General features: G+C 40.7%; 1 protein-coding gene across 1 annotated transcript in view; it reads left to right on the top strand.

Moving 5' to 3' along the window:
- The window catches only part of cdh7a (cadherin 7a), an 80,824-nt gene that overhangs the window by 42,421 nt on the left and 24,098 nt on the right, over window positions 1–14,305 (top strand). The window contains exon 9 of the mRNA XM_010895530.4: window positions 8,484–8,605. Coding sequence (XP_010893832.3) covers window positions 8,484–8,605 — 122 coding nt within the window. The remainder of the gene's footprint in view (window positions 1–8,483; window positions 8,606–14,305) is intronic.

The raw sequence follows: 14,305 nt of genomic DNA, 5'->3' as shown, positions 1-14,305 counted from the left end.
ACAGAATATTCCAGTTCTTAGCCTCAAAAAAAAAACTCTTGGGTTGCTTTCGCAGTATGTTTTTGGTCATTGTCCATCTGTAAAGTGGTCCAATCAACTTTGCAGAATCTGAGCAGACAATATATCCCTGTACACTTCAGAATTCATCCTGCTGTTTTTGTCTTCTGTCACATCATCAATAAACACTAGTGACCCAGTGCCATTTGAAGCCACACATGTCCATGTCATCACACTGTCTCCACCGTGTTTTACAGATGATGTGGAATGCTTCAGATCATGAGGCGTTCCAAGCCTTTATTCATACTTTTTTCTTCCCATCTTTCTGGTACATGTTGATCTTAGTTTCATCTGTCCTAAGAATACTGTTCCAGAATTGGCTGGCTTTTTTAGATGTTTTTTGGCTAGTCTAATCTGGCCTTTATGAATGGTTTGCACTTTGTGGTGAACACTCCATTTGCTCTCGTGAAGTCTTCTCTTTGTAGTAGACTTGGATAATGACATGCCTACCTCCTGGAGAGTGTTCTTTACTTGGTTGGATGTTGTGAAGGGGTTTTTCTTTACCATGGAAAGGATCCTACAACCATCCACCACAGTTGTCTTCCATGGACATCCAGGCCTTTTATTGTTGCAGAGCTCAACTCCTAATGATCCTGCTATCTCTCTGATGGATCTTTTTTGTTGTTTTTGCAGCCTAAGGATGGCCTGTTTTGCTTGCATTGAGAGCTCCTTTGACCACATGTTTTGAGTTCACAGCAACAGCTTCCAAATGCGAAGGCCACACCTGGAATCAACTCCAGACCTTTTACCTGCCTAATTGATGAAGAAATAATGAAGTAATGGCCCACAACTGTCCATGAAACAGCTTTTGAGTCAATTTTCCAATTACTTTTGGTACCTTGAAAAAGAGGGGGCTACATATTAAAGAGCTGTAATTCCTAAACCCTTCATCCAATTTGGATGTAGATACCCTCAAATTAAAGCTGAGAGACTGCACCTTAAGCCCATATTCATTATTTAACTTGAATATATTTTGGTAAATCGCAAATTTGTGTTGTGACCAATTATTTCCGAACCTAACTGAAGAGTTTCTTATTCACAGAAGTCCCGGACTGCTTTTTTTTAAATGTTCAAGATTACATTTATTTTACTCTGTTTGTTGTTCTTGTAGTTGGGAAAATAAAATCAGTAGTCTTAAATATGTACTTTTAGTAATATAGTAGACATTTGTTAATTGTAATTTTTTATGTTAAATTACATAATTTATTTTAAAACTCTGCATTGAGGTGTCGGCAATAAAATGAACGTGGCAAAGCAAATGTAAACAATCTTAAATATTTCACAGTGGAGGAGTTTTAAGATGGACATTGACAGAAAAACATGAAATATTTGGCTCAGTTTCAGTGGCCCCAATGTTCAAACTTCCCCTTCACTTGCAAGCCTGATAGACAGGCTTGGATGTGAGACAGACGATGGACGTCATTCAAGGGCTCGCCTGATCGGGTTCAAGTTAATTACCGATTTGCCACTACCCCCTCAGCTTGTCGTTGTCATGGTAGTGTGTTGGCATGGCAAGTAAAGGGGATCCCAGAGCAGCCTGGGTAATATCAGCTCGGTGAATGGACTCACGGCGAGGGACTTGAAAGAGCCGCTTGTCCGGCCACGTTGTGACTACTTCACAAGAGAGTCGCTATTTATTGTCACAGCCCTCATTTTGAAAGCACATATACAGTATGACTGAAGACTATATTTCACACTCGACAAATCCCCGAATTCTATTAAAATGTAGTAAATCCTGTATCACCAAAGATAAAGACTTAAGCTGCCTATACTATTTCCCAATGAATATCATTAGTGGATTGCTCAGTGGGATTTCACAGAAGGCGTGGAAAGCAGCAGGTGGAACACAGGCAGATCCTTTGTCTCTTCGACTCTAGAGGAGAATGTTAGCAGATGCTGCAGTAGAGGTCAAACGCTGTTGATCGCCGGCTCCAGAACTCGTGGCGTTTGATCGAGCCTTGCCTTGATTCTACATGGTTGGGCCAAAGCTCCAAGCATGCACACGCACACACACACACACACACACACAAACCGAGAAACACACTCCCTTCCCTATGCTTGGACCCTCCCGGTGCTGACTTTGTCCATGTCCTTTGGTAAAAGATTCAGTCCTCATCAATTTCGAATCTCAGTGGCACTTTTGCCACTCTGTGGAATTTACCATATCTTCTTTCATTCAGCATTTAGCCCTAATACACTGTATGCAAAGTGGAGGGTTGACAAGAACTACCATCACATGACCATAAGCTTTACTCTTCGATGTGATCTGTTCATCAGCACATTTTGACCACCGTTCATCCATTAACAAAATCCTCAAAAAAATCCAACCATTTCCAAAGAAACAATTTTTCTGTCAACATTGATAACGTGTCATCGGCACCTGTTTCTATCACCCCTGTCATTACTTTACTCATATAAAAACTGTGGATGGAAGAGTGCTTGATGTTTGCGGGTTTTGGTTCAATATCAAAGTACCCTTTGGGGACAGTTCTTAGATGCCACTTCCTTCAAAGTGAACATATTATGGATAGAGGCATTAAATGTGTCTGGGCGGAGGAGATTGAGATGTCGTCTCCTATTTGTCTGGTTGGAAGACATGCTTTATCCTTGAAGAAACAGTATACATGTTAGCCAGACTTAACAGCTGGCAAAACTAAATGAAGGTATTCATGAAACCAAGGGTCTGTTTCAACAACAAAGATTCAGTCCTGGACTAACAAACATGATCAGTGAAGTGTCCATTGAAATAACTTCTTACTGAAGAACTAGGCTTAATCTGTGGAACAACTTACCTTAGTCAGATATAATGTGCTAGCTCAACTAGAACAATTATAGGTCTATCATGCTTCAGAATTGTTCCTGTTTATTTCAAAATATTAGTAGAAAATATATATTCTGTTGGTTAGGATATTATATATTTTTGCATGAAAATATATTTTTTATTCTAATATTTTGTTTTTATGTATATATATATATATATACACACCATATATTTCTCCACTTGTCGCACTTTGTAATCTCAACTAGTGTATTACAGCCAATACAAAGCTAAAACCTTCACTATCTTGTCAGGCAGTGCTGAGGCTACAGTTAGTGGCTGCAGGAATAAGCAACTTTGTGAACTCTGAACCCTTTTATTGGATGTTTACAGTGCCAAGCACACAGAGATGGAAAAAGACAAAAATATATTCCACAGATTATTATATTTATATACAAACAATATTCTACAGATTAAGCACTGAAGAAAACTAGCTAATCACTTGCTGAATCAGAGAATGACAGGTAATGGGTTGTACACATTCAAATTGGAGCATTAAGTAAAGATATTAAAAAAACATATAATTGGATGTGTTAAAACAATACGTCTGTCAAAGAGGCTCGACAGACACAGAGATCACATTGGTTTTTCATACTTTGGTGATACTTATTACACCTCTTCATTAAATTCAGTAAAAGTGCAGATTTTACTGTGCATAACCTTTTACAGTAAAAATAACAAAACAGTAAGGGTGTATCATACTGTAACTTTGTCAAAAAGGCTTTTTTTGTTTATCAGTCTCTATGTAAAATACCTTTTCCCAGTCTGTGCTTGGTCTTACGCCTTTGAATAAAGGAGTGAGCTACATCCTTATGACAACATTCTTAATTTTTCATTGTCAGAGTCGGTAGAGCAGAGCCAAAAGATAACCTTTTTATTTACTCTAGGCAGCATCATACTCTATCCGGAGAGGTAGCGCAATTTCAGAATCTGCTCTTTCCTGAGGCTGGCTGCTTTATTGAGAGGTGTGTGTGTGTGCGTGTGACTTACTGTAATTAAGTGCTCCCCCCCACATCACCTCAGTAAATCAACAGCAGGTGTGCATGATTCACTGACAGATGCGCACAATCTATTTCAGAATCGAGCTGCAATCAGCAACTGCGGAGACATGTAGCTTAATGCTACAGTAGTGAAATAACTTCACTTTCTCATTTATGGAAATATGTGTTTTGATCTCATTTGCATGCAAGAGATAAATATTGGATGTAAGCAGTAGGATTTATGCTCCCAGGAACTGGTACTGTAATATTGGCCGGGCTCCAGACCAACTGCAAAGCAGTCAAGCTGCAAATTTTAATAACGGATTTGGGCATTAGCTTGCAATGTCATACTGTTGTTAAATGCAATGTAGGAATCCTGGAACGCAGCCAGTGTGTTATCCAATAGATCACACGCTGTACATGTCCACTCATACTTACTACAGAATCCTGAATTACAATTGGTTAAATTACTATTGGCTGAATTGAAGCGGAGCATTACATCAGGGGCGTGTCTTCGTAGTCAGACCGACGGTTACTTTTTACCTTTCACTCAGGTTTCATATCCTTTTCCTCTGTTATGCGCCGACTGAGTTGTGAGCAGAGGGATACCTGACGCTGCTACCACTGCACAAACTCTGTCCGCGATAAACAGTTCATTTATTATTAAGCAAGGGGTCAGGCAGAGTGTGTCGAATTGAGTTGAAGTAACAGTGAATTGCAATAAAATAAAATAAAAAGCTTGACCAAATGGACATTTCGCAGTGCTCATAGGCTGTAGGTCGCACTGAGGCCAAAGTTATGTATATAACATCCTGTCAATTGTGAGCCCCACCCCCCCCCACACATTTTCTTTACTTTAAGTTGTCCGTGTTAAACTGTGAGAATGTCTATACATATTCATGAGGCCAGCACAGCACCTCACTCTCAGTTGACATCAACACTCATCAAATATGGAAAAGTGTATTTAAACAACAAGATATATCCACACCAGTCCGACCGATTTTGTGGCGATGGAATGTGAGTTTGTGTCATCTAATGTAAACCCTTTCAGCACCACAGGTCCTGTTGGATTGGTGGCGACATAAAGATGTTATCGTCATTCCCGATGTCTCGGGCAATGTGCTAATTACGACATCCATGCCTTAATTAGGCCTTACTGGCCGACAATGTGCAGCCAGGCAGACATTCGCTGTCTGAGGACAGATTTAAACACACGGAGTAAGCAAGTTTAGTTTTTGAGTAGACAGAGGATAAGGCACGTTTCGGGGGGTGGGGGGTATCTCCCCTAGTTTCTTCCTCTGCTAGCTCCATGGATGTAGCCCTGTTTCTTTAATCTGATGGGGAAACCTTTGATCTACCCCAGAGCTGCGGCCCAGATACATTTAAATAATTCATTTGGCTTAATTTTTGTAACATTTCTACATCCTCCTCATCGTGCAGCCAAAACATGCAGAACTTATCTGAGCAGATCCTTAGCGAGGACAGCAAGAGGGGGAGGTAGTTCGAGTGGCACTGTGTCATGCGCCTTAGTGTGGGGTATGGAATTGCCAAGCAATGGCATGCGTGTGTGCACACACATGAGGACACACACGCAAGCACACACACACACATAAACAGAACCAGACAAACACACACACACGTAAACAGAACCAGACAAACACACACACACGCACGCACACACACACATACACACACTGCCAGATGTTGTTTCTGGTTGAGCTGGTGCAATTTGCCCTCCCCAGTTGTTCAGTGTTTGCTATTGGAAGCGGTGAATTGATCCCTAAGAAATGACAGGGGATGGATATCGTCCAAAACAAACAGAGACCTCCCTGTTGTCTGCACCTGTGACTCCCACCACGCGCAGCGGGTGTACAGCATCGGCAGCATCGGTCGTCGTGCCCAGACGTCACCGACACACAACGAGTTACCACGGATCACCACGCCGACAGGAGAAAATATGCTTATAATATTCACTAATTAACACAACATATGGTGTCGTAATAGTGTGTTTGTGTGTGTGGGTGTGTTTTTGCGTGTGCATGTCTACAGATCTCTATAAGGATAACGACAGCTTTGATTAACATCCATTTTCCTATACTATACCTCTTTGTTGACGATACCCGGTTAGATTTGGCAGTTTTCTTACTAGGGAAAGTAATTGCCTATTAACCCATAGCTAGCCGACAGGTCCGTTATATGGACGGTTGAGATGCAATTCAATTTATGAATTCAAATAAGCTACTGGATATCTTTTCTTCGTGTCCAGTATGAAGGAAGTCAGAGGGAGTTTTGGCCTGCATAAGTGAGCAGCTCAGCGAGTGCGAGGTGGAGTTACTGTACAGCCGAGAAATGTTTTGTCGCTTGACCGTTTGAAGGCAGTTTGTGCAATTGCTAACTTATCACAATGGCTGCAAGTCTGTGGGAACAGACAGCGTGCAACCACACTTCTAGTCATTTTGATAACACTTGTTAGCGACGATGAGTGAGGGCAATTTATTAACCTAGACTCATGTGTCTGGGTCATCTACCCTTTTCCCCTTTACGTCAATCTCTAAACACATAAATGACCCCCCGTCTTTGAGAAACAAACACATTTGGGCTCAGGTGTATTGTACTCCTCAGCTCATTGAGTCACTCATTCATGGTTGACTGAAATATCAAGAAGTTTGCTGAAAACCAAGTGAAATGGGTGTACTTTCAAGTACAATCAATGACTTAGACAGCATGACTAAATACTCAAGAATAACTTCAAATAGTTCTGAAAGATGAGCTTGGTCTAATTGACAAGCAAAAACATATATCCAAGTCTAGCTTTCTTAAATAATCAATAGTAATATCTGGTTGTTTATCAGAGTTAGCTGGCTAACTCATTGATGTAGCTTCATACACTACCCTGCAATGTTTATCTGATGGATGCTAGTAGCCTAAATATGAGTCATGGCATACAGTAAACTCAGTTAATATTGGCACCCTTCAGGATATTGAGCAAACATATATGCAGAAAATAAACAACATTGATTCTTATTTTGGGTTCAAACGTAAAGGGGAGCTGAATACTTGCATTGTAATACTAACAATTCTCAAACACAAAACATTTTGTGGAGTATTTTGTGGTAGCAAAACCACCAGTAGCATAACAGGCCCAAAGCGTCAACGATCCTACACCATTTTCATTTTAATTTGGATAACGATATATTTCCCTCCCTGTTTCCCCTTTTCTCACAAAACCTGCCCACAGTGTGCCTGGCCAAAGGTATCATATTGTCTCATCTGACTACAACAACATGATTCCAATTGTTGTTCCAAAGCCGTTGGTGGGTTGGGCTCGTTTTTGCGAACCATTCCAAAGAGCCTGTTAACATGGAGGTGGCATCTAACATTGGATTTTTTTAGATTTGATAACTCCAAGTTTCCACTAGGCTGTGCAGTTCTGAAACTGTGATCCCTGGATTCCTCCCTCCCTCACTCTCTTCCTCGCCATGATTACTGCCCCGACTGTGTTTTGTGGTATTTTCAACTGACCATGTGTTTTCTACATCCTTCACCTGATCCGTGTAGGTCAACAGCTATCTGTCTCCATTCAGCTGAAAGTTCTTTGGTTTTTCTCATGGTGATGGATGACAATGGGATTTTACATGTGTGCTACATCATACGTATACCCCAGGGAGAACAACTAAAAAGCATAGAATTTCATAACAGACATTTGTAATGGGTTTTAATATAATTTAGGGTACCTATATTTCTGAGATGTTTTGCTGAAAATGTTTTATTACTTGAGAAATCATCATGCATAAATGAATGTACACGGCTCCCCCTTACGTTCGAGCCAATAATATCAGTCATTGTTTTTGTTGCTTTTTTGTGCATTCACGTTTGCTTAATAACTTGAAGGGTGCCAATACTTCTTGAGTTTACTGTAACATCATCATCTTTCAAGTTACGTTTTTAGGACAGTAGTTCCAAAAAATATCCACAATTCTCATGCATCTGATTTTGAATACCTGTTGAGTAATATTTATGAGCGTTTTGCCCTTCAGACAATTATCCAGAGAAAAACTTAGTTCACAGAGAAATCTTTACATGTCTCTTTTCTGTTAAAGTTGAATTAAAATAAAAAGTTTCCGACGAATACAGGGTAAACAAAACAAAATGAGCTTCTTAAAAACAAACATGCTGAGTCACTCGATAAAACCACTGATTTGTCGCTAAGGTCCGACTCTTTATGAGGACATTTCCAGACTTCCTGCAGTGTTCTTTTGAAAGGATGTAAGAAGCATGTTTCCTTAAAGGAAAAGTAAAGACTGAACTCCAGTAGAATACTTACATTATCATGATTTATCATGTTTTATTTTTATTTTATGTATATATATATTTTACCGGAGTGCTGTCCTACTATCTTTACTTTTCATATTACACACAAGGATTCAGCACCTGATTCATTTTGTTTTCAAATTATTTAATAGTGGCGAGTTGAGGACTTTATATACATGTTTTTTTTTTATTAAAGGGACAATTCCCCCAAAATAATGTTATTATAACATATCTGCCAGTTTCTATAATCCTTCAGACAGGGCCGTGTTATTGTGTTGATTCCTAACTGCTTGTTTGTCTCTTGACCATTCCTACAGTGGACCCATTACAAGTCGGCAAGGGTGTGGTTCTGATCAAAGTAACTGACATCAACGACAACGCGCCGGTCTTCGCCATCGAGTACGAGACCTACCTTTGTGAGAGCGCCAGGCCAGGACAGGTAGGTTCGCAAATCTCAGCATGGGCCAACGCAGTTCACCGCCGCAGTGACGAGCTTGGAGCACTTATGCTGTGCCACCGCATGGGGTGAAAAATGGACATTGGGTGACATCATGGCAGTTAAAACCACTGATGAATTCCTGGGCCGTATCGGCACCGGTAGTTGGGCAAAGTGTGATGGCAGAAAACTAGATTCTCCACCTTAATTGTCCCCTATGACCTCCACAGCAGGACCCTGTAAGTGAGGCGTTCACAGCACGGTTTTATCCGATGTTGCTAAGCGGTGTGCACCACAACAACCAACCGGCCCGGGCTGAGTCTGTTCGTTTAGCGCTGCTCTCCGCGGGGTCGGGAAGCTTCAGCGCGTGACGTGTCCCGTGTATCCGCGTGTTTGACATTGCCCGCGGGTGCGTGTCTCTGGGTTGGTTTGACGTTGCTCTGAGATGTGAATGATATTCAAATTAAGACGCTCCGCATTTCTGCATCCCTGCACGTCCCTGAACAGCGGCAAGGGAGAACATATTTACATACCCCATACCCAGTAATGTTTCGTATTACACCAATTGAACAAAAGTTAAAGGGTCTCTTTAAGCAGCCGTTGAATTACAATACCATCACACCCCACTGCCTGCTGTAATTACAATGGGAGATGATGGCCATATTAGATGCGGTGTCTGTCTTAAAGGGCCAGTGCCTTCAAAAACATGATTTCCCCATTTTCCCACTCTGACAGGCGAATCGTAACGGTCCTCTTATTGTGTAAGATCTGTATGAAGAATGTGCCTGGAATTTCTGCTTGTTCAGGTGGAATGGACCTTTTGGCCTACCTTGTAATGTCACAAAGTTGATCTGACTGTGTTTATCTGTATCAGGCTGGGCTCCTCTCAGCCAATCAAAGGTGTGTAAGCAAACATATTTTACTGTGTTTCCTAATGCCCACATAGTCAGACTAAGCAAAAGGCGCCTCAACTACATTAAGGATTGTAAATAAGTGTGAATTATTAGACAGCTGTTATTCAAAAATACAAAGAAATTGGGTCTTTTAAGGCAACAGTTAGGTCCACTCGGATTAACAAGGATACATGGCCTGATGAATTTCAGTGTGCCTTGGTGACCTTTGACTTATATAAGATTGTTGTTTTATGTAATGGCCAAGTTCAAGGCCCTCATGCGTTTCCAATGAGGCGATTATGCACATGAAAGGACTCTCCTCTCTTCTTCACGCCTCACTGCCAGTAGAGACACAAAAGGCGAGGCCGAGGAGATAGTATCTCCTACACCAAGGGCATTAAGCTCGTACCCTGCGAGCAGGGGCGAGATGATTTTCGGTTCCACCTGAAAATGAATGTCACCCACCTCGTTTACCAGGTCAAAATCAGATCCTGATTAGAGGAGGAAAATAATAAACGCAGTGGAACCGGTATCAAGGTCCAGAGCTGAGTTGGGTGTATAATAACTGTGCGATAAATATGTATGTTCCATTTTTGTCATTATGCAGACCTAGGTCCAGTGTTCACAAAAGTAAGGCTTAATTGATTAAACAAGACCCGTTGGCAATAATAAGCAGGATGTGTAAATTTTTCTTCTTTTTTTGTCTTTCTTTTCTATTGTCTGCTGTGAGTCACAAGGCGATGGCTGTGGTATGTGTTATGTACCGCAAACCCCGGAGGAGCCTTTGCTATTATGAAATGACCACCAAGGCAATTAGTACAGACAATGGAAACATAAACCATCTTATTGATGACAGCTTTCACGCGAGTCACAAAATGTTGTATGTGTGTTCATCTACAGGGATATAAAAAGTCTACACACCCCTGTGAAAATGCCAGGTTCTCGTGATGTAAAAGAATGAGACAAAGATAGGTCAGAACTTTTTCCACTTGTAATGTGACCGATAATTCAATTGAAAAACAATTTCCCTCTTTGAGGTGGAAACATTTTAAATAAAAAACTCACAATAACCTGGTTGCATAAGTGTGCACACCCTTAAACTAATACTTTGTTGAAGCACCTTTTGATTTTATTACAGCACTCAGTCTTTTTGGGTAGGAGTCTATTAGCATGGCACATCTTGATGTGGCAATATTTGCCCACTCTACTTTGCAAAAGCACTCCAAATCTGTCAGATTACAAGGACATCTCCTGTGCACAGCCCTCTTCAGATCACCCCACAGATGTTTAATTGGATTCAGGTCTGGGCTCTGGCTGGGCCATTCCAAAACATTAATCTTCTTCTGGTGAAGCCATGCTTTTGTGAATTTGGATGTGTTCTTTGGGTCGTTGTCATGGTGAAAGGTGAACTTTCTCTTCACCTTCAGCTTTCTAACGGATGGCTGAAGGTCCTGTGCCAAAATTGCCTGGTATTTGGAATGGTTCATAATGACCTCCACCTTGACTAAGGCCCTGGTTTGGAAGCTCTCTGCGGACCATGGCTTTTGCTACTAGAGCAGCTGAACTTTATTTGTGATTAATCAGTCACTTTAAATGATGGCAGGTGTGTAATGACTTCTATTTAACATGAGTTTGAATGTGATTGGTTAATTCTGAACACAGCCACATCCCCGGTTATAAGAGGGTGTGCACACTTATGCAACCAGGTTATTGTAAGGTTTCATTTTTCCCCCTTGAAGATTTCAGTTTGTTTTTCTATTGAATTGTTCACATTATAGGTCACATTAAAGTGTAAAATGCTCTGACATGATTTATCTTTGTCTCATTCTTATACATCACAAAAACCTGGCATTTTCACAGGGGTGTGTAGACTTTTTATACCCACTGTATGTAATGAATACAACATTACACATTATACAATAACTACATTGTATACTGAATTACTTTGTCATTTAAGGGGGGTAACATAAGAGAGCATTAGGAACCGTCAGTGTGTATTATATGATTTAAACTCTTTCAACAGCAGTTCATTGTGAAAATCATTGTAATCCCCACACTCTTCCACATAAACATGCATAAGGAGCTCCCGCTTCCGACACAGAAATACTGAGCAATGCAGTGGAAAATATGCTAGCTTAGATATATGCACAAATTAGTTTCTACCAAATGAATGTTTCTTTCTGTCAAGTTGGATAGGCCTAACGAGTTTAAAAACAAACTGGTGATTTTGATGAAGTCTCAAAAGACCAGTGTCATGATTTATGAGCAAAGAATATCCAAACTGTAGCTGATGCATATTAGATAAATTGCAAGTAAACATTTTGTGTTGCTCAGACAAACTGTTTAAAAAATAGCGATTTTTACAAATGGGTAAACATTTATTTTTCTATATTTGGCTTCTTTTTCTATATTTTTTTACCTTCTTTTTAGCAGACTGTTGTACTCTTTTCCTATTGAATCACTCTCCATTTATTAGCTTTGCTAATTCACTTTCATTGTGTACTGTTGTGGACGTACAGGCAAATTAGCATTTAATTTTAGTACCTACACCCTGTGCCTCATGATGAATGATACGAGTAAACTTTGTTTTAGAAGTGTGCCATATGATTGACCAGTCACTGGTGATTGCCCCAGTTCTGCAAAGCCCAAGCATGCCTTGTTTCAACCTCTCCTTCTTATTGAAGACTCAATTAGAACAGGGACACCAGGTGAATGCAATAAACTACCAGGTAGGTGAGGAAAAAATCAGAAGTGTTTTGGCCCTCCGGAACCCAAATTGCTTAACCCTGGTCATTCCATTATCCATCAGACATATTCATCCGCATTTAAAATGTTTTCTACTTTTCATACAAGGCTAGTGGCAAATGTGTCTTAGATTGTTGTGTGTTCAGAATTCACTGCCTACACATGATTGTAATTGGAGAACAAGGCCAATCCTGTAAAAACAAGAAACCTGATTGCCTCCCTGATTGACTAAGCCACCTTGAAGCTGCCTCAAAGAGGGCTTAAATACAATTTATTTCCTCCATTAGAGGCTTAAATTCAGACTGCAGCAAGAGACAAGAGAGAAAGATGAAGGGAAGAGAGAGAGAGAGGATGGAGACTGAGTAAGAGAAGGCAGGAGAGAAAGAGAGGGGAAGGAAAAAGACATATGAGTAGGAAAAAAAAACACCATACCCTGTGGAAACAGAATTGTTTGCAGTGGAGCAATTAGGCCCAGTTCCAGTACCTGGAAGCCTGTCTGAATCATATTTGTTGTTCTCATATTAGGGCAGCCTCTATCTCAGCATGAGCTGCTTCCATCTCAACCACCGCTGAGACTGAGGCCATCCTAATGTGGACACTGTATCCCCGGAGTGACGAGGTGCCGGTGGTTTACATCTCATCTTACCAACCGCTACATCTCCCCGAAAATCTTTGCATGAATCCCCATGTGGGAGTAACGCTGCATGCTTTTTGGCCCGCTGAGCTCCTGTAGGCAGTATTTTTCAAAGGGCGACTTTAATATTTTCATGCCAAATTACTTTCACTCATCTCATAATACCCATTGGGCTGAGGTGACTGGTTCTTTTCCAGGGGTATGACAATTAGTGTGTGCTACTTATTGAATTTCCTGTTGCTGTGGGACATTTTTTGCGTGGAGACAGTGTGACGTACCATTTAGACAGCGGGAGAACGTTCGCGCGTGAAAATCCAATCAAAACCCCTGATGATGTTAGGACTGTTCAAGTGGTCACAATCAGAAACACAATAATTCATGAATCAAAATCTCTGACACCATAAGGTCGCTGAAGTGGCCACAATCAGAAACACAATAGTTTATAGATTTTTTAGAAGCGCGGTTCGGAGAGGACTGGGTCTGATTGGACGACCTTGTTTTTGTAGCCCGGACGTTCGGCTGGGGTTTGATGAAGGGGTACGTGGTGTCAATGGAGACCTGTGCTGCAGGGTTCACAGTTCAGTGTTATAGCCTGGAAAGTTTATGGGAATCAAGCATGCTTTCTGGTTGTAAATGGTATTGACAGGGATCACTGGTCAGCGCTAAGGGACAACAACAACTAGTTGTCGCACCTTTTACTTACATTTCATATAAAAAATGTGTGATTATTGTGACCAAGAACAGCGGCAAATCTGCATGCTGGTGTAATGCTCTTGAGTGCTTGGTTTTATTATGTACATAGCCCAATTGTTGAGATTTTTTCCTAATGAAACGCATAAGTGTGGAAACTATTTTGGTTCCACGTTGCTATTTCCTCTGATGCAGAACCTGAGGGGAATTGTTTTGTGTGACATATTTCAATACCTTAATCTAACCAGGCAATATTGCTGATCTATTTCGCAGTTATTAAAGAGACACAAACCAGTGGTCAGAACATTAACAAACCGGGAGTTGGTTCCAATCATCCCAGCGATGTGTCATTTTGCCCATGAGAAAGACAATCAATCCAAATTGCTGCTGTGATTTTCTTTGAATAAGAACATTGTCTGAATAACTACACTGGAAATGTAATCCCCACCACTACACCTTGCTGTTCACACTGTCCCTCAATTAAAAAATACACAGGAAAGAACAAATGAATGAAATAGCAAAACAAACATCTGTTTTTCTTTTCAAATCAAAATTGCCGTGGCATTTCACAAAAGAACACTTACTCCTCACAAAAGAGCACTCTAAGTTTTTGTCACATGTCCTATGCCCACTATTATGACTTAATTACCATTAAATAAATATAGTTACCATGGTTATTTTTTATAAAAAATTGTAGTGTGAAAGGAATCGTGACTTCAAAGTAAATCTGCTAAAGACACG

Source organism: Esox lucius, chromosome 3 (assembly GCF_011004845.1).
Source record: "Esox lucius isolate fEsoLuc1 chromosome 3, fEsoLuc1.pri, whole genome shotgun sequence".
Classification (NCBI taxonomy): Eukaryota; Metazoa; Chordata; class Actinopteri; order Esociformes; family Esocidae; genus Esox; species Esox lucius.
Note: the sequence above shows the minus strand (reverse complement) of the source record. Positions and strands in the feature narration are given on the sequence as shown.